This window comes from Nilaparvata lugens, chromosome X, assembly GCF_014356525.2.
Source record: "Nilaparvata lugens isolate BPH chromosome X, ASM1435652v1, whole genome shotgun sequence".
Lineage (NCBI taxonomy): Eukaryota > Metazoa > Arthropoda > Insecta > Hemiptera > Delphacidae > Nilaparvata > Nilaparvata lugens.
In genome coordinates this window covers 22,262,324-22,287,851 of record NC_052518.1, presented here as the reverse complement: position 1 = coordinate 22,287,851, position 25,528 = coordinate 22,262,324, and the positions used below count along the sequence as shown (strand labels likewise).

At 33.5% G+C, this 25,528-nt stretch overlaps 1 protein-coding gene across 1 annotated transcript in view; it reads left to right on the top strand.

Annotated features, from left to right (window-relative positions):
* LOC120354910 overlaps positions 1-25,528 on the top strand; it is a 213,041-nt gene that overhangs the window by 145,803 nt on the left and 41,710 nt on the right. The window contains exon 4 of the mRNA XM_039443015.1: positions 17,624-17,689. Coding sequence (XP_039298949.1) covers positions 17,624-17,688 — 65 coding nt within the window. The 3' untranslated portion in view covers position 17,689. The remainder of the gene's footprint in view (positions 1-17,623; positions 17,690-25,528) is intronic.

Sequence of the window (25,528 nt, the reverse complement as noted above, 5' to 3'; positions counted from 1 at the left end):
AGTGCAAATCTTTTCACAATGAGCAATAACCCACCTCTTATATTATCCTCAAAAAATAAATGCTGATCAATATCAGTGAGTAATTCTAATTCGACTTTTGTTTTTTCTGTGCTGCAAACCATGAATAATGTGCAAGACTCAAAAAATGTCAAATATCGAGATCATAATGTTTATAAAAAATCTCTCTTGCATTTTCAAAAACATCACAGAGTAATAAGACATCACTTATCAAATAGGTATCATGGAACTCGCCTAGATTTTTCATAGAGAATATTTGCCATACTCTACTTGCATGTTCATAATCTGTTTCATCTACATGTTTCCCAGTTAAACTATTATAAAATTTATCTTTGGATGGGAGTGAAGTCTCTGCAAATTCTTCTACACAGTCTATGTACTCATAAGGATAACACCCCTTTTTTAAAAAGCATTCCCGCTGATTTTTTTCGCTGAATATAGTACACATTCGTTTTAACCTAACTTCATAGTTTGTATCAATTGATGCTAGATTCTTCACAAGATTATCTAATGATGCACTCAAAAAATTAAATGAATCCAAAAACTTGATATGACCTACCTTTATTGATAGAAATTTCTCAGATGATTGAGCTATACACTTTATTTTGTTTGTATTTTTAGATAATGCTTTTATTATATAATGACAGTCATAATTTTTCATATTATAAAAATAGCATGGGATGTATTTCGGAATACTACATAGTAAATTGCAACTTTCATGTGCATAACCATAAATTTTTGATGTAAAATGATCGTGATGTAGATGTTTCACATCTGTCTCACAAAACTCAGCATCACAAATTACACAATTTTTTATTTGCTGAAGCCTGCTTTGTTCTTCTTGACTTATATCCTCCATCGGTAATCTAATAATCGGATCTTTATACAATTCTTCACCTATTTCTACGATTTCATTGATAAATCTCTCAATAATTGGTTCACCAACATAAGTAGCTCTATATAAAAATGGACCTTTATAGATTTCACCATCATAGTTTAAAACTACGAAAGAATAAGAACATGGTAGATGTTTACTGGTTTTTTTAGTGAACGAATAATTCACATGTTCATCATCATCATCATCATCATCACTGCTATTATCAATTGGAAGAATGAACGATTCGAAATCTGCATATATTCTATACTTAAATCGAAGCATAAAACTATAATCTCTAAACTTAATGATTGAATTATAACTATTCGGTTTTGGAAGTGACGTTTTCTGTCCACCATACTTAGAACAAGTAATTATATGCGATTTTAAATTCGCTTTTCCATCTACATTTTTATTCTTATCACTTGTAAACCTATGAAAACAAAACTGACATACATGAACAGATTTATGATTTGAACTTAGTGAGGATAATAAACGAGAAAGCCCATTTTTATTCTCTGCTGTATTAATTAATGTGAATGCGAATTCTTCACATCACTTTTATTAATTAGTAAAAGTAATGAGATATTATGTTTATGTTCTTTATATATTGATATTCTATATGGATAAAACTTTTTAGTTGTCATACAATAAGCAATCACACTAACCGATATATCTTTATTTAACATTTCAAATTTTTTAATACCATGTACATTGATAGGAAATTTTATACCATTAATCTTCAAAGTATGCTCAAATTGTTGTAGGTTATTAACAGTTAATCTACACTCACCATAGTGTAAATAAGCTAAAATACACCAAAGAAAGCATTTATAATCTGAATTCTCAATATTAATGATAGCTCTTTTTTGTAAAATCTCCTTTGGTGTTTTTATATAACTCGAATTTGAGCCATAAATTAGATTATATCTCATAAAGTTGATGTCAAGATATTCTATTTTTGAAATACACCATCCAGAACCTTCTGAAATATATTTATCTAAAGAGTTATATATTTTATTACAACAAAAAATGTATTGATCGCCTAACTCATCAATATTCTCGTTAATATTAATAATATTTTGTGATGTACTGTGGAAAGTAACACCAGCTTTTACTTGATGTTCTCCATCATCATTTAATGCTGAAAGTTTGATCAGATCGACTTTAATAGCAAGATACCATCTTATACACCCAAAAAACCTTGCAGATTCATTGAGTAAAATATTAAAAATTCTATCTTTTAATTGATTTAAAATTAGACTTACATCCACTTCATTATTTCTAAAGCTTATTCTATATCTAATAATATTGCTATTGATAGCAGTGACCCGCTTAACTTTAAAGTCAATCATTTCAACACTCACCCTTTGAGATTGTTGTGTCAATGAAGAAGTGATAACATGTGCGCGCCAGATGTTTGTTGATACTAAAGCGCTGTTTCTCGGAGCTGAGTTGATTCTCTCTTGGAGTCGAGTAGTTTCTCTCTTGGAGTCGAGTAGATTCTCTCTCGCTAAGTCGAAACTCTCTTCGATTCTCTCCGACTCGCGCTAACTGCAATGATGATGACGGGAGGGGAAGTCTTGTTATCGGCTTGCTGAATCAGACGGCTGCTTCGTTACAGTATCGTGTATACGATATGATTGTTACTGTTTCTCAATGTCTTACTGCAAATATAAATTTGAAAATAGTTGAAATTACTGAAGCTATAGTTGAATAAGAAATAGAGTAAGTATTAATGTATGATGTAAGACTTGTCAATGAATTCAAAGCTATACGATGTTCTAAACAGTTGTTATACTATCAAGTCTAATGAATAAATGAGAAATCGGGTTGCATACGATTGATTCCATTTATATGTTATTGTAAATGGGAAGAGAATAAATTTTTCCCTTTTCCCACATTTCTGGTTAGATGATGAACAATGTAAATGTTCTTCCTAGTTCTATCCTTTTCTTTGTATTAGATGCAGAGCGAGGTGAACGCATTCGCGTCAATGATTTCAACTTCACGTTGAAAAGAGACAAGCAATATCGACTTCTTTGTTAGATGCACTGTACTTGAATGCAGTCTAATCATGTATATCATAAAGACAGGGAATTCAGTACATAGGCTTAACTGTACTTACAAGTAGCATTAACATATACAACTTCTAATTTGAGTACAAGGATGTGTTAGCCTTGCTATTTTCATCAAGGTAATGAAATACACCCCTTCCAATTCAGAATAAGGAAGACAATATCCCACCATTAGATTTCAGAGTGTAGAAGGAAAAAATTTTTAGTATAAAAGCACCCAAAGTTTTGATTTGAATCATAGTATTCATCCGATGAAAATGTCATCTACTAGTACTACTGATTCGACCAAGAACGTTGCTATGGATCAGCCAATGGTAAGTTTAATCAATAAACTACTGAAACTATTCACATAAACTAACTTAATAATATAACTCTTTCTCAACTTAAATTAGTAGTAAATATCTAATGCTATAACAAATACAAAATTTATTTCATATTTCAAATATACACACAAAAAACTTGTTTCAGATTTAAATGTGTTAAAGTTCTAATTAGAAATTGAAAATACGAAGGAAGTTTGTATTGGAATGAAAATATTGATTGATAAATTTCATGATTCATCAAATAAAGTTAAATGTGATATGAGATACATTAACTTTTTAACAGAATGAAGTTCACCAGGTAAGCTAGCTACCAATCATTTAATACATGATCTACTATAAATTATCTTTATTTAATTTCAGGTAACATACTCGAGTGTAGCAGCTACACCAAAGATGACGTCTTCGCCAGCTCCTACGACAATACCACAGATACAGTGGGGATTCCCGTATAATATATGGAGCAATCCCCATCTTTTCAATCAAGCATTTCCTGAATTGGGAATGGTGCAAACCATTCCCGGTCTGGTTGCACCTTCACCACCAGGTTTTCAACCGATTGCATCTTCTCCTCCTATCTCCGAGTCATCCACTTCCACGTCTACCATCTCAAAAGCAACTACTTCCTCACCTGCTGACGAGACATCTATTTCTTCTTCTCCTCTCATCTCCGAGCCGTCCACTTCCACGTCTACTATCTCAAAAGCGTCTACTTCCACGCCTGCTGACGAGTCATCTATTTCTTCTTCTCCTCTCATCTCCGAGCCGTCCACTTCCACGTCTACCATCTCAAAAGCGACTACTTCTTCACCTATGGTTAAAACGTCTCCACCTACCATCTCAAAACCGACTACACATGGTCCTATCGTTGACGAGGAGACCGATGTCACGAGGGTGAGTAAATCTTCATCCTCATCAAGTTCGGATGAGCTTGATGAGGATGAAGCAACTTTTTCTGTTAAAAAATTTAATTGTGCACAAACATATGTAGCAAAACATTGTATATCTGCACAAGCATTAAGTACCGTATTTGAATACCCAATTATAAAGGCAAGATTTGTAAAGACTCAGTGGGGGGATAGCTATATATTACATTTATTGAATCAAAAAAATGAAGAAATAAGTATTTTCCTCCCACGAAGATATTCAAGCTGGCTAAATAAAAAAACTTAGATTCATTTAACAGATCAAAATTAAAACTAAAAGCAAAACATCGTCTAGTAAACAGAGTGATAAAAGGGAAGGAGATATCGGTAATGGTTACCGACCTCACCCTAATACACTGTACCACCTAAACTCTTGAAAGGATATGATAACAAAATTTAAACTAAAAGCAAAACATCATCTTTTCTGTTAAAAAATTTAATTGTGCACAATCATATGTAGCAAAATGTTATATATTTGCGTAAACACTAAGTACTGCATTTGAATACTCAATTATAAAGGCAAGATTTGTAAAGACACAGGGGATAGTTACATATTACATTTATTGAATCAGAAAAGATAAAGAAATAAGCATATTCCTCCCATGAAGATATTCAAGCTGATTGAATATAAACTTAGATTTATTTAATAGATCAAAATTAAAAACTAAAAGCAAAACATTGTCTAATAAACAGAGTGATAAAAGGGAAGGAGATATTGGTAATGGTTACCGACCTTAATAGACTACTCCTAAAGTCTAGAAAGGATATATTAAACATTAGACTCTTAACAATTTGAGTACAGTTAAATTTATTCACAGAAAAGATAGTCACAACTATATAATCAAATGTATCAAAATTTCTTGATTTGGCTTAATGTCTGTGTTGATATGTCACATTATTTTGTTTTCATATGTTTGAGTACAGTTGAATTTATTAACAGAAAAAAGATAGTTACATCTACATAAACAATTGTATCAAAATTTCTCGATTTAACTTAACCTCTGTGTTGATATGTCACATCTGTTTCATACATAAGATATAATCAATATTTGTATCAAAATTTCTCAATTTAAAATAAAGCGAGTTTAAATTTAATTTGTAGATTATTCACTCACCTTTCAATTAATGATAGAGTTGATTACTGCTACAGTCCTGCTAGTGATGATGATGATGATGATGATGTTAACACTTTAAAGTAGTTGCTTCCTTCTTGAAGAATCACTAAGGAGTGAAGATTTTCCTGATCTGAACTTATATTTATACTTTTTCGTATTGAACAGTAAAAGCAAAAAGTCTGCTAACAGCGTTTCACATACATGTTTGAACATGTATAAGAAGATGATGACTGGTTAAGCAACAATGCGTATACTGAATAATGAATCAACACTTCACTTGCATGTTCAAACATGTGTGTGAGATCAATAGTTAGTTCTTACTCTGCTATTTAGTAAAGACTGTATATTTGAATTTATCAAACTTACATTTACCAGTCTTAGTTAGAGCTTTGAGTAGTTCAGACACAAAATGTTATTACAAAATGAATCTGATGAGTGTGAAAATAATAGCATGTCTAAAACCAAAATTTCATATTCAATCAATTTATTAAAAATAATTTGTATTTTCACTGTAATGTTATATTGGTTTGCAATAATTATTCTATTATATGCAAATTATAATAAAGTCTGTAGGTGTGACTTGGCTTCATCAAATTTTACAAATATACTTCAGTTCAATATATCGCTTCAAACAAATAATAGCAATAGAATGCAAGATAGTGACAATATTGAATCAGATGAATTTTCTAAACACTTGCTAGATATGGAAAAAACAAAGACTAGTACTTTATTTTATTTAAAATCTTGTATTATTTCAGCGATAGGTATCAAGAAAATATCTAAATCATTTGAAAATGAGCTTAATGACTGGTATTCTTCATTGATTGATCCCTATCGAAATATATGTAACTTTTATAATAATTATAATGTAATCAACAATTGTGTAAACCCACAATTTGATGTTATTGATGTTAATATTGATCTACTTTTAAACAAAACGAAACAGTTTTGTATTACAAATTGAAAGATGACTAGCAGATGTTATGAGTAATGAATGTCATTCTTTCAAGTTAGGTAGTTGAATGTAAGTTTCTAGTTTTGATTAGTGTAACAGTGACTGTCTAAGCGATAGTATGGTTAAAGTTGGATGTAAAGGAAAGGTTAGTTCACATAGTCATATCAAGTCTAAAAAATTCAAAAAAAGTGGTATTATTGGTAGCGGATTATTATCTAAACTCGGTAGTATTGCATCTAGCGTAATTAATAAAGGGATCGATATTTTACCAGTTGAAATTCATCCATTTTCATACCAGTATTGTGGCCCTGGCACCAAGTTGGAAAAGCGATTAGCAAGAGGTGACCCAGGAATAAATTCATTGGACAGAGCGTGTAAGGTACATGACATAGCCTACAGTCAGTTCAGCGATAACAAAACATGTTCGAAAGCTGATGGTATATTAGCTGATAAAGCTTGGGAAATTTTTAAAGATTCAAGTACACCACTTCCTGAGAAAGCATTAAGTTATTTGGTGAATCTTGCAATGAAGACTAAGAAAGCTATTGGTTCTGGTATTCATCATATAGGTAGGAGAGGTAGAAAAAGAAAAAGTGAAAGGTATTCAGTGAGAAAACCATCCACCATGAAAAGTGAATTAATTCGTAAAGAGACTATTAAGCAAATCAAAACACATGTAAAAGGAAGAGGATATTATTTAAAGCCATATCCACAGTATTATGGAGGAGGTAGGTTATTGAACACAGCAAGAACACATATTTCATTTGGCGCAATCGGACTGGTAGGAAAGAAAAAGAAAAGGAGAAAAGTTAAAAGGAAATGTATTAGAAAAACACGAAAATGAATTATTTAAAGTTAGATAAAGCATTATCAAACTTTGATTTGCTAATTTTAGCTAAACTATTGAAAATACCGTTACGTGGTGTTTATATGTTGAACAAGCTACCAGATAGAGTACTTACTAATGAAATGATAATAGTAAATTTGGATAGAGATAGCGCAGTCAGATCGCATTGGGTAGCCTCTCATAAAATAGCAGATAATGTTTATTATTTTGATCCTATTGGAAATTTACAGCCTCCGAAAATGCTAGTAGATTACTGGTGTAAACAAAAGAATATTAATATCTATTATAATATCGAACAGGTACAATCACATACTTCGAATATATGCGGACATCTATGTCTCTTGTTTCTTTGTAATCAGTTATAAGTGTTGAATGCTGAGAGAAGGATCTATAAAATGGTTGTTATAACATTATCATCAGATACGAGTGAGCTTTATGAAATTTTACCAGAAGTACTAGAACTTTCAAGCGAAACTGAATGGGAGATAGGCTTAATAAATTTGTGGACTTTCAACTCAATACCTAATGTAGAGAAAGGAAAGAATTCTAGTTTCAAATTCGGTGATAATCTAGTGAAACTGGAAACAGGATCATATGAGATTGATACGATTATAGAAGCATTAAAAGAAAAATTAAACATAAGCGATGAATCTAATGATTTAAAAATTATAGGTAATAACAATACATTAAAAACAGAAATATATTCGAGTAAAGCAATTGATTTAAGCCAGCAAGATTCTATTGCACCGATATTAGGTTTTGATAGAGAAATTTTAGTGCCGAATGTTTGGCATTACTCGAAAAATCAAGTATCAATATCAAATATTTCCTCAATTATAGTTTCATGTAATCTAGTGTGTAGTACATATGCTAATGGAAAAGAAACACATAGTTTATATGAATTCCTACCAAAGGTGCCACCAGGTTATCTGATCAATGAAACACCGAATCCGATAATTTATGTAAGCTTATGTACACATAAATTTCAAACCATTAGCGTAAAGATCACTGACCAGAACGGTAGTTTATTAGATTTTAGAGGTGATAGAATAACAGTGAGATTACATATATGTAAAAAACTGTATCAACATGGGCTTTATTGTTTACAATTCGCAAGCATATTCTAAATATAGACCTGTAAATCAGACTGGATTGAAAAGACAAAATATGAAACCGATTAAATGGGATGTACCTAAAAAGAGGAAAAAGTTAATGTATAGGTACAATGGTGGAGACTTGATTAGTAAGAGTTCATACTCTGTGCCGTTAACATCAAAAAACGCACGCATTTTAGAGAGATTAGGATTTCGTGTTAATTATAATTTTGTCAATGGCGGCAATAAGTGAGATACTAGATGTAGAAAGCGATGTGCACTACTACAATGATATTACAAATTTTGAGTATCATACACATGGACCATATGCAAATCAAAAACTTGAACGCTCAGATGAAGTGAGAATTCCTATAAATTCTATGGATCTTTATTGTCTTCCATGTCGTTCGTTTCTATTAATTGAAGGTCGAGTTGATTGTAGAAAGGATGTGGAAGATGATAAGTCGGATGCTGTGACTGAGACATCAGCAACATATAAATTAATAAGTAACGCAATTGGCTATTTGTTTGATGAAATCAGATATGAGCTTGCAGGTACATCTATAGCTAAATCAAGATTGGTTGGTATAACTTCTACAATAAAAGCATTATTGTTGAAAAATTTATTTGATAAGAATATTTTTCATTTAGCAGGATTTGATCATGAAGGATATACATTAGCTGATAATAAATTCAGCTTTTGTGTACCACTAAAACTAATTCTTCCTTTTTTCGAGGATTTCAAACATGTAATATTGAATTTAAAACAAGAGCTTGTACTACTTAGATCATCATCAGATATAAATTGTATTGAATCAGCAGATGGTAAGAGAGTTTCAATAGCTTTGACTAAGTTAGTATGGAAGATGCCGTATATTGAGCTAGAAAATCATAGAAGACTAAAATTCCTGAAAATACTTGATGCAGACAGACCATTAAAATTAGCTTTCAGGGAATGGGAGATTCATGAATACCCAGTTCTTCCTTTAACAAAGGAGCATAGTTGGACAATCAGAGTGATTTTAGCATTTCAAACAAATAGGAAATTAACAATGAAAGCTAATATGGCAAAATTTGATTTTTGTCATCTTCATAATGTTAAACTTTATTTGAACTCTCAGTATTATCCCTATGATCATTTTTTGGGTAGTAAAGAGTTAATGTATAAAACGTTTCTAGATTTTGCAGTATCCTACTATAATTTACCGGTAAATGCTGAATATGGAAATGCAGTTGATTTTAATACGTTTAAGAGTGAAACACCAATTTTTGTAATAGATTGTTCACATCAATCAGATCACTTAAAGGTATCAACTGATGTTAGAGTAGAAATTGAATTTGAAAAGGCTGTACCAAATTTGACAACAGCCTATTGTATTTTTGTAAGTGATACTTTAATGGAATATAAACCATTATCATCACTTGTAAGAGAAGTGCAATAGGTTCATAGTAGCATGTGTAGGTTTGTCAACTTTACAACAGAGTGTGTGCAAATCAGTATAAATATGAAGGCTAGTAAGAGTAGTAAGTAGTTGCTCGTGAGACGTGGTGATACACACATCATTGATTCATCTTCAACAGTATTATTCTTGAGGCTGCTGCAGAAGATGGAAGAACTAGTTAAGATTAAGGAGGAAGAAGAGGGTGATATTTATGATAGACTTTCAGCTTACTATACCGGTACTAATAGTTCATTTGATGAGATGTATCATTCTAAACCAGTTTCTAAACAAGGATGACAAACATATTCTCGTGCTGTTCAGTGTAATTTAGATAGTGAAGACACTTCACAAACAGAGACGGAAAGCAAATTGATTGAAGAAGATGAGGTGCTTAATAAAGAAGCTGAGAAGGAGAATGCAGTATTGAAAGAAACAGGTGAGTCAGATATTTCAACTTTCTGTGTGGTCGAATTTCATGGATTTAAAAATTATTCGGATAATTCATTTATTCTAAAAGAATTTGCACTTATTGATACACATCAAACATATGTTTTATATCATTTCAAACCACCATTTCCTAAATCAGAACTTCCATGGAAATCATATCGTGATGTATCTTGGCTGGAATTTTATCATCATAAGATAAAATGGGAAATGGGAGATACTGAATACTCAGATAATATTATCAAAAGTTGTCTACAAAACTATCAAAAAGTTTATACTAAGGGTAGAGAGAAGATGGAATTTTTAAAGAAATTTCATGCTAATATTGAAATGATACCAGATAATTTTGAAAGACCGGATTATAAAAAATTTGAAAGTAGTTGGTGTAATGAGATTTGTAAAATACATAGATCGGTTGAGAATGGACGTTGTGCGCTTTTCAGCGCAAATCATTATCTTTCAGAATTGCTAATAAAGTCAGAAGTAATGTGTAAACAACATGTGGATTATATGTGTGAGAGCGAGAGGATGAGATCTATGAAAAGTTGTCCTTTTTATAATAGTGAGAAAAAAAGAAAGTATGCAAGACAGGGTTTTTTCTACAATGGTAGTAAAGTAATTTGTGTTTATTGTGGATATGAACTGTTTATGCATAGAGCCAGAATATGTAATCTTAATAGCGGTATAAATTCAGTAAAATTTTTCAGTCTTGGTTCCACTGGTATAAATAGAGCTGAAAATGATAGGATGATTCAGTGTGCTATTGAACATCGGTCAGGATGAATCCGGCAAATTGGTTAGCAGCTGAAGATAATTTAGAAAGTAAACTTTGCGAACATTTAGATTGGTTTGATGTATGTGAAAATTCAATCAGTAAAGCTAAAAAAGAAAATCGAGATACAACGTTATTAGTGGAATTACTATCAGTTTTTTTATCAACAGTGAATATTAATGACATTAATGAGTACTTGTGTTATTATAGACCGTTTAAATTAAATGTGAATAAACTATTAAAATTAGAAAATGCGGTATTAAATAATATTACGTCATCTATAAACAATGATGAAGTTCATTGACTGTTCACAAACATGTTTGTGCAGGTCTTCGAAGTGTACGTAGTGGGGGAAGAGTATTGAGGGAATGAAGTCAGTAACTTGAAATTGTTATTCATTCTACATTCAACATCGTACGTGTGTGAACGTGTTTTCAATCATGCAGGACACTCTATCTTTTGATTTGACAAAGTTCAACCAAACATCATACGAGGATATTCCAATTGTTCAAATATATGATTTGAAACCTGATTCCAAATATCCGATACAAAAAGCGAGATCAGCACGAGCAAAGTGTAAACCATCTTTAATTCGCTTGGAAATGCAATAGTAAGAACTCAAAACTAACTTAAACTGGATTGATTTATTTTACTTAGAATTGATCAAACTCAGTGATGTAGGTCTGTCTCATAGTTAAATGTTAACAATTGATATTTCTATATTAGTCTAGATATTTAGTAAATATTTAGTCTACTATAGATAATCTATCAATATTTAGCTAGAGATGGAGAAGAAGCACTTTAAAACTTCAACGCCTGCGCTTTTTACTGCATGGATAAAGTGAATATTCGAATTTAATTATATACTATCAAATTATATTCATATTCATTTTCATCCTACAGTCAGGTGGAAAGAAAAGCATATATAAAAGAAAGTAAGCTGTATTTTACTCAGTCTTTACTCAAAAAGAAAATAACTGATCTAACAACTACATCAATGATAGTAAAACGATTGTATGTAGTAACAGAAGCAACAAAGATTTAATAAGTAGAGCTGGAATGCTGCTGCTGCTGCTGCTCTCTAATTTTTGATCTAACTCAGTGATGTAGGTCTGTCTCATAGTTAAATGTTAACAATTGATATTTCTATATTAGTCTAGATATTTAGTAAATATTTAGTCTACTATAGATAATCTATCAATATTTAGCTAGAGATGGAGATGAAGCACTTTAAAACTTCAACGCCTGCGCTTTTTACTGCATGGATAAAGTAAATAATTGAATTTAATTATATACTATCAAATTATATCCATTTTCATCCTACAGTCAGGTGGAAAGAGAAGCATATATAAAAGAAAGTAAGCTGTATTTTACTCAGTCTTTGCTGAGTTCAGCCAGTGTTAACTACAAAAGATGTTAGTGCATACATTACCTATAAATTATGAGTCAATGCTTTAGTTATTCAAAGTTCAAAAAGCTATCAAGGCTTCTAATGGGTATAACATTTGATGAATTTAATGAACTGGCAAATAGTGTAAGATATTCAAAGTACTGTTTAGATAATGACACTGACAGTAAGGAGGTTAAGCATAACAATCAAAATTCGAACAATATAAATACAAACAATTCAAGATTCTCTATATTATCCGAAATATATGATTTACTAGATATTGTGATTGATGGTTATGGTCATTTTCATTATGGCTGTAGCTGTGAATGTCCAGTTATAACAATAACTGATGTTAATGAGCTCTGGGAAACATTATTCGATCTAGCTGAGCGTAAGTGTATGAAAAACATTAAGCTTAAAGGCGGGCGGCGGCGGGCAGTGGCATAGGGGGTGACGGGGGGGACTTGTTTGGAAGGAGGATCTTGCAAGTGTCTACTTATTTTTTTAAAATAAGTACTTGAACAAAAATGGTGGTCTTCAGTAGGAGGAGGAGATTTGGTTTAGGCTGGGGGGGGTCCGCGAAGTGTGGGGGATTGCTTGGAGGGGGATTCTGCAATTGGTACGCCCATAAATTTGTTTTTTTCAAATAAATACTTGAAATAAAATGGCGGTTTTAGTATCGGTGGGAGAACTGGTCCAGGCGAGGGGTTAGAAAATGGAGTTTTCCCGTGCGGAGCGCGGGGGGATTTGGGCGGGGTTTGGAGCCCCCCTGGGGGATAAGGCTCCGCCCCCTAATCAAAATACTGCTCTGTGATTGGTGCGTTCAATCTGCAATAGTATACTACTGTCAACATAGCATGTTGGTTTTAGAGATTGGCATGAGGTTGCTATGTGTTCAAAATCCTGAACTTCCAAGGTGGAATCTCTGTAAGGCAGTTCGGGCAAAGTTTACTGAAGAAGTGGAAAAACAGTATCCAGAATCCCTATCAACATACCAAACTATGGAAGGTTCAGTAGACTGCTTTTCATGGCTGCAAAGAGATCCATCCCAAGAGGCCATAGAAAGAATTATGTCTTATGTTGGAATGCAGAATTGTATGGTTTACTGGCTGAATATAGAGTTCCACCAACTGATGAGCTTGCCAATAGCCCGCTAAAAAATTTGGATGAAGGAAGACGCAATTGTTGGATGGAAGTCATGCAGAGTCTTGATTTCACTCACTCAAGCAGAAAATCATGGAGTTCACTCCAAAAGCTGAGTGGGAACACAAGATCCATAAAAAGAGTGGATGTGACTCCTGATCAAATAGCTGACATCTTCCAGGAAAATGATGATATAGATGTGCCCCCAAAGCTGAAAGCTCAAATGAAGCGGAAACTACAGAAGGAGCTGAAAAACTGCATGCAACAATCCTTTTTGGCTGAGTTGGTAAGTTCTGAAGAGATTACAGCTGTCATTAAAAAGATGAAAGGCAATAGAGCACCAGGAATTGATGGAGTTCTGCCTGAGTTTATCAAGAATTTGGGACCAAAATCTATAATGTGGCTCTCAAAGTATTTTTCTGAAGTAATGGTTAGAGCCGAGCTCCCCAAATCCTGGAAACAAACAAAGGTCATAGCAGTATTGAAGCCAGGAAAAGATCAAAGAGACTCAAAAAGCTATAGACCAATAGCCCTGTTGTCAGTTGTGTACAAACTTTTTGAACGAGTCCTGCTGACAAGAGTTGGGAGCAGAATGGATGAATGTTTGCCAGAGGAGCAGTCTGGTTTCAGGGAGGGTAGGAGTTGTGAGGAACAAGTATTGGGGCTCACAACTTACATTGATCATGTGTTTGAGAGAAACTTCAAATCAGGAGCCGTATTTCTGGACCTTAGTGCAGCATATGACACAGTGTGGAGATCTGGTCTTCTTCTGAAGTTAGCAAGGATCCTGAAATGCAAGGCAACCGTCAATCTCTTTGAAGCTATATTGAGAGACCGTACATGCAGAGTGTCTCTTAATGGTAAACTTAGCACTATAAGATTACAAAATGGTTTACCTCAAGGATCAGTTCTTTCACCAATTTTGTTCAATGTTTACACTGCAGACCTGCCTGTTACTCAATCACACAAGTTTATTTATGCCGATGACATTGGGCTTGTTTCTCAAGGACGAAATTTTGAACAGCTCCAAATTGTGTTGAATGAGGATTTAGAGATTATGGCAGAATATTTCCAGCAGTGGTTCTTGAAGCTAAACCCATCCAAAACTGTCTCAACAATATTCCATCTCAGTAACCAGCATGCAAAAAAGAAAATTGATCTACAGTTATGTGGCAAAAGAATATCTCATCAGGAAGCTCCCCGTTATCTGGGAGTCAGACTTGATAGATCCCTCACATATTGACAACATCTGCAGGGGTTGAGAGATAAACTGAAGACAAGGCTGAATATCATCAGCAAACTTGCGGGAACAACCTGGGGCTGTGACATGAATGCCCTTTGAACATCAAGTCTTGCACTTCTGTACAGAAGTCTTGATCTTCTGTCTGGGCTCGCAGCAGACATGTTGAGAAAATTGATTCAGTTTTCAATGAAACTATGAGGAAGATTAGTGGGACATTGAGACCAACAGAGACTGAGTGGTTGCCTGTGCTTAGTAACATCATGCCTCCAGATCTCAGAAGATTGGAGAAGAAGAACAAGTTCATTTCCCAGTTGCAACACATTCATGAGGATCTCCCAGTCTCTAGAGATTTAGCTAACCCTCCACCAAGGCGCCTCAAGTCAAGAAGATACTTGAGACTTGACGAGTAGGAGGAAATAAGAAGTGCGAGGGAGTTATGGAGACTGAGATGGTTGCAGGGAGAGGTCAGGAACAAAGGCCTTGTGGATGACCCCAATGACATTGTCCCTGGCACCCAGCTGAGACATAGAGAGTGGTGTGGCCTTAACCGGTTCAGGACGCAGGTAGGAAGGTGTGCTGAGCTGATGACAGCATGGGGATACACCTCTGATCCTCTGTGCCAATGTGAACAAATTCAATGAATGAATCACCTGATATCTGAGTGTCCACAACACTCCAATCATGGAGGGCTGACACAAGTTCATGCTGCTGGAGAAGAGGCATGTCAGTGGCTCCACAACTTACTAGATTCTATTAGTATTTAACATATCAAGTGTAAAATTATGTTTTTTCTAACTTTGGTCTATGAATGCATATATATATATATAGTATATATATATATATATATATATATATATATATATATATATATAATATATATATATATATATATTTATATATATATATACTGAAGGAACTAATGACAATGGTTGTAGGATCGCTGAACCATGTCATCCTCAAAAAGCCATCCATTGTCATAGCAACCAACTGGTTTGTCAGCACTTTAGGCTTTCAATGCTATTCTCCCATATAAGCGACGTCATAGGGGGTTGCAAATGCTACGCGTTCTTTCTTCAGACCGTGCAAATTCAAAATGTTGAACTATCTGTTTTGCCTTTCTACTGTATAAATTTTGTCGGAATTGAGAGAATAATTTTTAATGAAATGACTATCAAATTGAAGTGTAATTAAGACATTTTTTAAAAGGAAAATCTCTATTACCTGATTTGTTGGGGGTTGTGCAACCTTGCAACCCTAAAAGGAGCCGCCACTGATATCCAGGAAAGGACCAGATACAAAAGGAGTAACCCTTGAATTAAGACCTTTATAAATAGAAGACATAAAATTATCAAGTGCCATTTCTGTGCTCATTCCTTCACGAAAACCAAATTGTCGACAATAGAAAAAATTGTGAGACTTCAAGAAATTTATGACCTTTTTCTTCACTATTTTCTCTAAAATCTTGGAAAAAACTGATACCAATGAGATGGGCCTGTAATTGTTCAATTTTGACCTGGAACCATTTTTAAAAACTGGAATCACTTTGGCCAGTGTCATCTTAGTTGGAAATCTCCCACTGGAGATGCTGCAGTTAAAGATATCCTCAAGTATAGGAATCACAGAAGTGGCGACAGCTTTTAGAAGTTTCGAGGAAACTCCATCGTCACCAGGAGCTTTTCCTTCTTTTAGATTCTGTATGTGGCATTCAACTTCCTCATAGGTTACTGGTTTGAAGTAGATGGAATCATGACAAGTGGTTGAATGGAAAAAATCATTATATTATTGTGTAGTTTGATTGCAAGGATTAGAAATTGAAGCAGTTACCTCTCTAGGAACATTAACAAAAAAAAAAGAATTGAACAGATTGGCTAAGCCAAAATGTTCAGTTATAACAGTATTATCATTATCAATTTTGTACTCAACCGGTATCGTTTTTTTACTGGAACTACCACATAGCTTATTTAATACAGACCACTTCAACCGAGATGGCAACTCATTTATTGATGAGTAGTACTTATATTTTTCAGACTTAATCCAAGATTTGATATTCTTTGAAAAAGATTTTAAAGATGACTTCATTCTCATGTTATTTGGATTATTTCTTACTTTTTTGAACAGCTTATCTCTAGAATGTATAGCCACACACAAACCATCGGTAATCCAGGGTTTAAGCTTACACAAGCCTGTATTTTCACCCTGTATCACCTTGATTGATCTTGACTCATCAATATAAATATGCAAAGTTTTCAAAAAATTATTAAATTTATAATCAACATCATTGTGTTACAAAACATCGCTCCAATCATGACACATTAATAGATTTCTCAGACTTTCAAAGTCAATAAACGTTCTTTATTTAGGTTCTAATTTAGGGTTATGGCATTATGATATCCTATCAAAGTCTCAATTACGGCACCCTTGATAGTGTAGAATGTTCTACGATATTTCAGAAACAATCTACAACTGATTTATGGTTGGATAGAAGTTTGCCTAAACTCCTATGCCAACCTATAGTGAGGTCTACGTTATAATGGCAGTGTTTGATTTGCAGTGGTATTAACCTTGTCTATCATTCAACAAAGCGGATAGCGCTATCTCTTTATCGCTTAGCTCTGTTCCCAGATCATCTTTTAACAATATAGAATTAATAATTAATTAATGGAATATTTCATCTTAATTATGAAAATTCATTATGAAAATATTGGAAAATATAATTTCTTGCTTAATAAAATATAATTGATTATTTAAAACGAGATAAACAACTAATATTACATCAATAAACCTATAAAAGCTACCGTCAAGAAGGCATTGACAAGACAGTGAGGATCGGCAACGTTGTAGTCCTATCTTTCTTCACTGCCATTATAACGTGGATCTCACATTAACTCTATCTTGCTTGAAACAATATGCGCTTTCCAATTATAAAGGAATATTGTAATAAGCTACATTTTGTATTTTTCAGGACCAAGGAGCAAGTCTGAGGGAGATAAATCAACCAGCCTCCCCAGTTCGAAGGACTCAGATTAGTGTGAGTTATGTAAGCTAATGGGAAAGACTTCCATTTAGTTTTTGATTATAATAAACAATAAGGGCTACTCGCTTTGCTGCAATACTTTCAATTTTTGTGGTAATGGAAATAAAATGAAACTCAACAAAAGAAATCACCTACCTTTTCAAAAATGCTTTCCCGCCTGGCAATCACTGATATTTCGCGATGGTGAATTAATATTTAAAAATCGAAATAAATGAACTAGTGAATCGGATTCAGAACCTGTCTCATTTAATTATACTTTCTCTTTAGACTGCCCGAACTGCGACAGAAAAACTTTTTTATAAAACAAAACAAGTCTATCCTATTCACCAGATCAGCCGAACTTACTGACAGTCCTATCAAAACGAGCTCTCTCCCCAAAAAGATAATTTTGGGGTATAAATAAACTATCAGTCAATGCCAAATATGAAAACCATCTCGAGTACAATAATCATATTTTTCTATCTATTGCACGAGCACACGTTTGTTATTAAAAATACAGAGAAACTACAGTCAATATCACGTAACAACAAATAAACAATCTTTCTGTCAATAACAGATGACTGTTCAAATGAATTTAAATTTATAACTCTAAAATCCTGATCAGTATGAGATAAATATATTATATAGATATATAGAAAACACTTTAAAGTTTGTAATATAAATTAAAACAGGAGACACAAGACATAAATAGATTGAAAACACTTGAAAACTTACATTAGAAACGGAAATTTTCGGGAACTGAGTTCCCTTTCTCAACCGAGCAGAGAGTGGTACAGTTTGAAATCCAACGGTTACGACCACAGAGCACGGAAAGTCAATTGTAGCAGTAGAGACCACAGATTATGTGGTGCAGACGAATGGAGAGAAAAAGGATACAGAGTCAGGGGATATTATGGGGGTATTTAGGGGGCGGTAACAAACGGGAGATTTAAGATTTGAGTGGATTATGAATAAGGAAACGTGAAGCTTATGAATTGATAGAAAAGAGGAGATTTTAAAATTAGAAATCAAAAAAGAATTAGACTAAAATTGGAGAAAGGAATTGTAGAATTAAACTTGAATGATTTTTTTTTTAATTTAATATATATTTGATAGCTGTGAAATTTATTATGATATGATGAAATTTATTCCAATTTGATTGAACAGTTGGTGTAGAGTTGATAGCTATGGTACTATTGCTGTCTGTTGAGACCAGGACTGGAAACAGCTCCAAGCACCCAAATGGGCAGTGGTGGTTTCACCTATGTAGAAATCAAATTGGTTTTTATTATCATGATTTCAGGGTACAAATATTCATATTATACAACAACGTTACATCTTCTACAACCAAACAATTATAAATAAAACTTACAGAGTTGAACTAAAAAATTAATCATTATAACTAAATCTAGTTGCTATTATATCGTAGCTCCAGAAAATACAACATTATATTTTGAAGAACTTCATGAAAACTCTCCACAAAGGCAAAGCCTGTGTGTGGAAGAGCGTCTTGGCGATGATTGGCTAACGTCGGACTGTCCTCATACTTGCATCTATCACATTCTTGGGTAAACCAGGTATTAATATCAGAGAAAATTTGAAGTTTAAAGGATTTTTAGTCTAAAAGATTTAAACATTTAAAGTTAAATTTGGACTATCATTACACGATATTTGCTTTATTTATACAATGAATGAATTATCACTTCTATATTTGTCCTCCCAATCTCCTTTAACCAGTCATTAACATTTTTCTAATAAATATATTTGGATTTACCTTCGGTATTACGTAGATTTTCAGGCAGATTTCTATACAGAGTGTGTGCTATATAATAAGTATTAGTAGTGGAATGAGTTTTGACTAGCCTTGGAACTTGGATTCCTATTGCTTCTGACGAACGAGTTCAATAGCTGTGCTCAATTTTCTTAAACATATCTTTATGATTTTTGTACATGTATAACAATATATTTCTTACATAAATTTGCCTTCTACTTAAAACATTGAATTCTTCAAAAATTTCATCAGTAGGAGTGCGTATACATTTTCTTAATGCTGTTTTAATAATAGGTTTCTAAGCTAAAATTCCATAAACTAAAATTCCCACTTCGATAAGTGACTGAAAATAAGAAAAATAAATATTTCGTAAATCAAATCAAATCAAATCACTTTTATTGTCAGAAACACTTTCACATGTTAAAACAATCGTCAAACAAATATTTACACCAATCAATATGTCTAAAGTCATAAAACACTTTTAATTATAGGTAAGTATTGAAGGCGTGCTACTTAACAAATATTGTATTAAGGCTATGCAAAGAATTCCTCAACTGAATAGAGGCATTTTTGTAGAAGAATAGCTTTGATAGATCTTTTAAATTCTTCGATTTCTAGATGCCTAGTCTCTAGAGGAAGTTTATTGAACAGTTTTATAGAAGTAAATTGCCAGTTTCTCTGAGTGCCAGTATAACGGTGTGAATCTACTCTCACGTCCTCCCTGTGTCTAGTAGAATAATTATGTATATCACTATTTATAACATATTTGCCCACATTCTTCCTCATGTAAATCAAACACACATACACATATAGTGATGGAAGAGTCAACACACCTAATCCTTGAAAGAGAGGTTTACAACTTGCAAGCGGTGGTGCATGGCAAATAATTCTAAGAGCTTTTTTTTGTAATTTGAAAAGTGTAACAGCCGTAGAGCAATTTCCCCATAGCTGGACACCATAAGCTAAGTGACTATATATGTGCGCATAATAGACACTCATTAAGACATCATGCTCGACAATATTGTTTAGTCTACGCAAAAGAAATATCCCTTTACTGAGCTTACCAGGTGTATAATCTATGTGACATTTCCAGTTCAAGTTTGTGTCCAGCATAAGACCTAAGAATTTCAGAGAACCCAAGCAAGTAAACCTCGTATTGAAACTAAATTGGAGGTCACTGGTTTTTAACGAGTTGAGACTCAGATTATTGGAAGCACACCAGTCTTCAATAGTCAATGTGCTTCTCTCAAGCACTGCATTGATATGCTGTTCATCAGTACCACTGACTTTCAAGCCCAGATCATCGGCAAAAAGGAAAGAACAACTGTTTTTGCAGAAACTACTTATTGTGTTTGGCAAGTCATTGATGTATATTATGAACAACAGCGGCCCAAGTATGGAACCTTGCGGTACACCATACCTGACCACTTTGCCACTTGAGAACTCACCATTCCTAAACCCAAATTGCATTCTGTCACCAAGGTAGGAACAAATAAGATCTACTGCTGCTTTTTCAATGCCATAAAAAGAGAGTTTATTACATAGAATTTCATGCTCAACTGAATCAAAAGCTTTAGTTAAATCAAAAGCTCTTAGATTAACTTTACTTTGTTGCTCCAAGTTCTTGATAACTCCCTCTACAAGGTTCAAAACATTATCAATTGTACTTAAATTTTTCCTAAAGCCATACTGGTCTTTTGACAATATCTTATTGTTTTCGAAATAAGCGACTAGTTGCTCATGAAGGAGAATTTCAAAAACTTTAGACAATATCTCCACTATGCAAATGGGTCTATAATTTTCTATTTTCGTCCTGTCACCTTTTTTATGAACTGGTATCATTTTTACTTTCTTAAGCTCATCTGGGAATATTCCTAACTCTATGCACATATTGAAAATGTGTGTTAAAACTTTCGCTATATTTGGAGCAGCAATCTTTAAAATAACAGAGTTAAGACCATTTATATCCAAACATTTGCTGTTACTTAATTTTTTTATGGTATCAAGTACCTGCTTGACCTTGAAGCGCCTGAAACTAAACTTAAATTCGGGTTTAGACATCTGTTGAACGTAATAGTTGAAATCAAATCTACTCTTAGGAATTTCTTTACTTTGTTTGTCTATCTTATCTATGAAAAAATTGTTAATATCGTTAACTGGTAGCTCACAAGATTTTTTGGATGAAGAACTATTCCTGCAAAGGTGCCTATTCACAACTTCCCAAGCAGCCTTACTCTTATTCTTACTGTCCTGAATAACTTTACTATTAAACTCACGCTTAGCTTTCTTAATTGCCGATCTATAATAGTTTCTATGCTCATTATAAGCAATCTTCATTGTATCGCTAGGAAAATCTTTATACAAATGAAACATCTGTTCACACTTTATTTTTAAGGTTTGTAACTCTGATGTAAACCACTTTTTACTCTCACCTTTATTTGAACATATTTTCCTAAGCTTTAATGGATAGGCCGAGTTCACCGACCGCAAAAAAAGTTCATTAAACTTTTGTATCTTCTCAGCAATATTATTCAGTTGATAAACAGCTAACCAATTTATTGACTCCAAGTGTGCAAGAAAGATACTTGTCCTATTCTCATTAATTTGTCTAATTAGAATTGTATTTCCCTCTTCATGCTCGTTAACAGCAAACATTCTTTCAACGGTTACATTTAAACTTATAGCTAAGTGATCAGACAAAGCAGTATACACAGTTTTACTTTCCCATCTGCTGTGATGAATATCTGTGGCAATATTGTCAATGCATGTACCACTAGAATGAAAATTTGGTCTCGTCGTTTCTCTAGTTGTAATACACATATTATAGCTTGACAATAAATTTAATAATTCGTTTCTATAATTAGAGTCTACATTGAAATCAACATTGAAATCAGCACCTAAAATAATATTACAGTTAAAAGTAGACAGATAAATTAAAATCTCATCAAGTTTAACAAGAAATTCACTAAGATTATTTGATAAGGCGCCACAAGGCCTATAAATGGATAGAACTATAATATTCAACTCTGGTAACTTTATTGCACACACTTCGCACATCATTTCCACTGACATGTTCTTTACTCTATTCAGTTCCTTAAATTATAAATTTTCTCTTACAAAAATAGCAACGCCTCCATGAATTCTATTTGACCTTCTAAAATATGAACCAAGCTTAAAATTTTCTACATTCACAAACTTTATTTCGTCTTTCTTCATCCAATGCTCGCTAATTATAATGATATGTGTGTTATTCTCAGGTACAATCATTTCTAGGTAATCAATTTTATTTCTCAGTCCCTGAACGTTCCAGGACAAAAAGCTCACTTCATAGGACAAATTACTCTCTTTAACAATAGTGTTAATATTATTGTTATCTTCAGGGGTAGTATTTTTATAACAGTTATTGGCAAAGTCATCAGAATTTACAAATGTACAAGCAGAGTTTACTTCCTTGTCAGTGTAGTTTAGTTTAAACATTTTTCATTGCCATTTGAAATTGTCAATGAAACACAGTCATCATCTAAAACTACCGTGTTTTTACTACATCCAACAGATATGGGGGTATCAAGATCCTGCGATAAATTATTAAAAGCTTTAGCTATGCAATTGGATATGTAACGTTTCCCTAACAGATTGAAATGTAAGCCGTGGCAGGTATGGAGTCGTCTACCAATGTTATATACATTCAGGATTTTCACATTTCTAAAGGGCTTGCACACCTCAACTATTGATCTGTTTATATTTTTATATTGCAATTGATGATAGAATCAACAGGAAGGTCAAAACGATGAGGAATGTTAACAAGAAATACATTTGTATGTGCTAGACTCAGTAATAGTCTTTTTAGTGTTATCAGATAATCTTCTGAGCAATGCCTATCCAAATCGTTAGTTCCACCCATGAGAACAACCATGTCCTTCTCCGTTAGAGAACAACTCTCTTCTAAGCAGCTTGATGTCGCCTTGTCGAAAGTGGCCCCTGGTTTTATGACACCATCCACTGTTCCACTGGTTGCGTCGGAGACCAAGTCCACCAGGAGTCTACCATGACTGTCTGCAAATATTTTTATCCTATCAGTTGCCTTGTTTTTTCCAGTCCATTTCTTCGGAGGCAATTTGCGTGTCGCAAGTCTAGCGTTCGAAGAATCCGGAGCTCCCGAACAGGAAGAAATTGAAGACTTGCTCCATGTAGTGCTCAGCTTATCAGTCTTGTTGATTTCCGTATCCGGTCGTTTCTTGTCAGGACAGTTTTTGTTTTTTGACGATGCATTATTTAATTTCTCTGCCATCTCAACTCTGTCCTCCCAACGACGTTGCCTTGCTTCTAACACTTCTAGGTGCTTCCCATTCAGTTCTTTAAGGAGTTTAGCGCAGTCTGGACATGTTATCTTGGATTTTGTTTGAGTTGACATATTTACTTGAATCTTGGCATTTATATGATCGCCATTTTCGGGCTCCAAGAGAGGACTTATATTTTCATTTAAGCTCCCCAAGTTTTCTCAAATTGTGTCGCAATATTTATCATCACTAGATACCATTTTTAAATCATTATTATGAGATTGACCTAAACTTAAATCAATGTTGCTGGCTCTTAAAAGTGAAACCATTACATTCTTATCCTCTATTTCCTTTCTCAGAGAAATTTCACTCAATTTTAGTTTTTCAATTTCTGTTTTTAATGATTCAATTTCGCTGTCTGCCACCTCTTTGCAGTGCAATGAGTTCTCAAAATCTAATTTCCGTTTATTTTTTTCCGCTTTCAAGGCATTTAGCAACGATCGGTTTTCCTCAGCCATATTATGAATGCATACCTGCAAATCATCATTTACTTTGATGGCTGCATCATATCTGCTTAGAAGAGAGGTGATTTCGGGAACCAGGTCAATTATTGCATTGTTCGAAAACTCATTACTTATAACTGAGAGGATACCATGCAAAGTAACCGCGATTTTAGCCACTTCTTTATTGATCAAGTCATTTTTAATAGTATTTATATGTTGCTGGGCCGTGCCAATTGCCTTCTCGCATCTGCTTCTTGTCCTTGTCTTTTTTACGTTTTTCTAATCGAATTGAATTTTCAGACCGGAAAGAAAGAAAGGTTTTTAGAAGTGCCAAGAGAGCTGCCAAGGCAGGGATGCAAAGGAGGCTCCTGAAGAAGAGGAAGGAAAATGAAATAATGAAATGGATTGGTATATGGAATTGTAATTTGTAATAGTTTTATGTTGTGATTCTATTATATATGACGACTATTCAAATGCACGACCAAAATAAGGATACTGGGATATTAACTCGATAAACAAGATTTGAAAAGTTTACAGTTCCAAGATTTGAAAAGTTTCCACCAGCACTTTGAATCACAATCAAATGTTTTGATTGGCTCACAGTATCTTGTTGCTATGATATGCCAGCTAACAGAAATCATTCAACAGCTGACAGCTCGAACACAAGAAAAAAGAACGGTACATAATCAAAAGGAGAAATACGAATAGTCTTATCTAATCGCAAAGTGATTACTGTCTTTCGACGAAAACAGACACCTGCATATTAGAATTAACAGTCATTTCATTGAAACAGCCAAAAACTAACCTATTGAAACAGCCACTAAGACACCCTAAATCCAGCATCCAGCATCCAGGTAAATAATAAAAACTCACTGCTAATAATGAACACCTTGACACTTTACACTCGTTAATCACAGAAAATTGAGGAAATTTATGAAACAATATACTTAGACTTTGAATCAACTACGGAGCATTTTAGGATTGATTTGAACCGGGCAGTTCAGTCCTGCCAACCTCCTTTAGTTATAGCTCTTTTAGTTATAGAATTGTGTTTAATTGGTAAAAAATGTAAATGGCTTTGCGAATTTTACTTTCCAAGAATGCAATATGAGCCGACCAATCCAATTTTTCATCTATCATTACTCCTAAATATTTATAAGCTACTACACTTTCAATCGATTCACAGTTACATTGTATATTGGTAGGTTCAGTACAAGAATGTAGAGTGATGTTATTAATTCTGTCTTCTTCCCTTCTTCTGGAAAAAAAATTCTATGAATTTAGATTTCTTAATATTTAAAGT